This window comes from Solanum tuberosum, unplaced genomic scaffold, assembly GCF_000226075.1.
Source record: "Solanum tuberosum cultivar DM 1-3 516 R44 unplaced genomic scaffold, SolTub_3.0 scf00678, whole genome shotgun sequence".
Lineage (NCBI taxonomy): Eukaryota > Viridiplantae > Streptophyta > Magnoliopsida > Solanales > Solanaceae > Solanum > Solanum tuberosum.
In genome coordinates this window covers 154119-157381 of record NW_006239614.1, presented here as the reverse complement: position 1 = coordinate 157381, position 3263 = coordinate 154119, and the positions used below count along the sequence as shown (strand labels likewise).

At 29.8% G+C, this 3263-nt stretch overlaps 1 protein-coding gene across 1 annotated transcript in view; it reads right to left on the bottom strand.

Moving 5' to 3' along the window:
* Window positions 1-339: 339 nt before the first annotated feature.
* The window catches only part of LOC102585933 (flavonol synthase/flavanone 3-hydroxylase-like), a 5284-nt gene continuing 2360 nt past the window's right edge, over window positions 340-3263 (bottom strand). The window contains exons 3-5 of the mRNA XM_006366876.2: window positions 2173-2420; window positions 1371-1695; window positions 340-790 (exon numbers count right to left, since the gene is read on the bottom strand). Coding sequence (XP_006366938.2) covers window positions 536-790; window positions 1371-1695; window positions 2173-2420 — 828 coding nt within the window. The 3' untranslated portion in view covers window positions 340-535. The remainder of the gene's footprint in view (window positions 791-1370; window positions 1696-2172; window positions 2421-3263) is intronic.

Below are 3263 nucleotides of genomic sequence, written 5' to 3'. Positions count from 1 at the left end.
TCTCCTGTGCTGATCTATTTCATTTTTCATTGAATAAGTATGTGAAATATTTTAATTTTTTATAATTGATGGCATGTGAAACTCAAACCTAGGCTCTCTACAGGCTCGTATACTATATTAAAATATATAATTACAATCTTATTCAAAAGCTTATATTGTTAGTGAATACACACATCACACTATAGTTAACTTGATTATCTCTACGCACACATCATATTAAAAAATATCAAGAATTCTACACTTAGTATTTGTATTATTTAATAAGCTTTCTAATACAAATATATTGGGACTAATACTACTAGCTTTCGGAATAGAATAAGACCTTAATAAAGTTAATCATTATGAGTCTTTCAACAAATTTTATTGGCAGGTTCAATTAAATGACAGAATTCATAAAGATTATTCAACAAGCTCTAAATGAATTTCAAGAAGGCCTTACAAAATTAAGAAATCCAACATTTTGACAAAATAAAAGTTCACTAAGAAAAAATTATTAAATACGATTTAATTCATACCCAGACTTCTAGCTTCGACTCTAGTTGTCTGAAGAAGTCATTATCTCATGCAACGCACTCTTCCCTCTCTTAACAGTAGTTTGTTGGGCTTTAATATAGTCCTTGTAAACAATGGGCCGAAACGTACTTTCACTCTTTTCTTTGATAAGTGGGCTTGCAGGCTGAACTATTGCGTCCATTGCTGGGCCATGACCCACTCCTACAGAGATACGTGCCGCCTCTGTATTGACTACTCCTCGATGCTCTATGCTCTTGTACTTTCCATTACTCAGTATCTAATAAAATTATTTTTTTAGAAACTCAAAATTTATGACAAAGTTAAAATACACAAACTATATAAAATTTAATTAATAATTATGATTAAAAGTGATAAAAGTAGATTATGAAAATATGATTCAATCAATTTGCTTAAATTTGTAATTCAATCCATTTTAATCAACCCGATTCAATTTATATAAAACTTAGATTGATTTACGCTAAATATATGACTCAAGTTGACCTATAGAAGCACTGTCAAAATATTCAAATTTTAAAATTTTATTTGATACGTTATACATAGTCAAAATAAATATTTTTAAAAATTAAATAAATTATAAGTAAAGTAGGAAAGAAATTAAAACTTACTAAAAGTGGACAAGTCGAGTTATAATAACCCATTGTTTAGTCATCTTGACTTAATCCATATCAGTTCAAGTAGTCATGAATAAGTTAATAACCCAACCAATTATTAACTTGCCATATTTTAAATGATGATTTATCAAAATAATCTTAGAGGTGGGTGATGTTGAACTTTTGATCCTATCGTAATTATTTGACACTAACGATAGTGTGAAAGGAAAAAATAACAACACTAACCTCCAAATAGTCTCCTAGATTGACAACAAAAGTGCCAGGGATACTGGGGACAGAGTACCATGTTTGGTTGCATTTAATTTGCAAGCCAGGAATGCCATTGTCCATCAAAATGGTGAGACCACCATGATCTGAATGTGGAGCAAGTCCTAATGTCTTGTTTGGCTCAGGACATGCTGGATAATAATTTGAAGCTATCATTTGAGTTCCTTCAACTCCAAGTGACCTTTCTATGTAATCTGGATCAAGCCCTAATCCTTCAGATATTGCTCTAAATATTTTTATCTTAAGTTGCCAAACTTCCTTTAAGTACTCCTTTGCAACTTGCCTTCACACATATACATGTACAAATTGATTAGGAAAATATTAAGAAAAAATTGTATGTATTTGTGTATCCAATATCAATTTTGTGTATCTGTGTAAACAATATCAATTTCATGTATATAATATTTAATTCATCGTGTGTACTCCATATCAATTTCATGTATTTGATATTTATTTCATCGTGCGTATTTCATATCAATTTCATAAGTCACTATATCAAAAATGATCTTTAGTGGCAATTAATTAACGACAATAGTTCAATTGCCACTAAATATGTATTTTTAGCGCCAATTATCACTCTTTGTATATGACTCTTAAAGCCTTTAGCGATATTGTATCTAATGACACTTGACTAATGCCAGTAAAGATTTTAGCTCTCTTTATTAATGTGTTTATTTATTGCCGCTAAAAGTTGTTTTTGTTGTAGTGAGTGTAACTGATGTCAAATATATATAATTAAGCATGATGATAGTTAACTTACTTGTAGGTAGGAGGATTATCTGGCCAAAGGTGATAGCTTTTTGGAAGTGGACCTGCATAGTGCCTGAGAAAGTCCCTCCAATGGAGGTTATGCTTTTTGGTAGTGTTCAAGCTTGTTCCATATCTTACTGGATCCATCACATTTTCTGAACAATATCTCATTTTCTCTTCCAATGGAAGGTTGAAAAATTCTTCTACCACTCGTAACATTTCATCAATCAGGGACACTTCTATACCATGATTAGTCACCTGATAATATCCCAAAGACTCGTTTAGTGTGAGAGTATAAGATATAATAATTTCCGAGATAAAATGGATTGACTATTTTATTTTGTGTTTGTTGGAAATATTAGGCCATCTGAAAATTATTTATTCCATCATTTATACTTTAGTAATAAGATAAGTTATCTCATATACATAATGAAATAACTTATCCTAAAATAATTAATTTTAGATAACTTGTTTCCAACTAAACGATCCTGAATATTCTATAATAGGTTCTCACTCTAATTCCTAGTTAGTGTGTTATGCTTGGTTTGACAATAGTCCTTCTAGATTCCACCTTGACAATAGTCTTTCTAGATTCCTCTGATCTATAGGCAAGAATGTCCATTTCTGCTTACCAACAGATTATCAAAGAACTTTTATACTCTTATAACATTGTATTTAGCTACGTACACATTATCTCAAAAATAATTTTTAGCGATAATTAATTAGATAATAATAATTTAATTATTGTTAAATATATTTTTGAGTGAAATATAAAAAACGCACCTAAATTATCTCTTTTTTTAGTTTCATACCTAGCTATTAGGAATACGAAATTAATACCTAAACTATCCGTCTTTAGTTTGAGAAACATATCTCAATGGGGTGTGTAATACAATCTTTAATTTAGAAAGACTTTGGCATATGACATTTCACATATATAAAATATTTCACCTTGAAAAAAAATTAAATAAACTATTAGTATTGGGTAAAAGTTAAATATTTAAGTTTATGTATCACCAAAAAAAGAAATTAACTTTTTAAAAATAAATTAAAATAATTTTCTTAGCCCTACTTCATCACCCCCTCCGCCCTCCCCCTCAC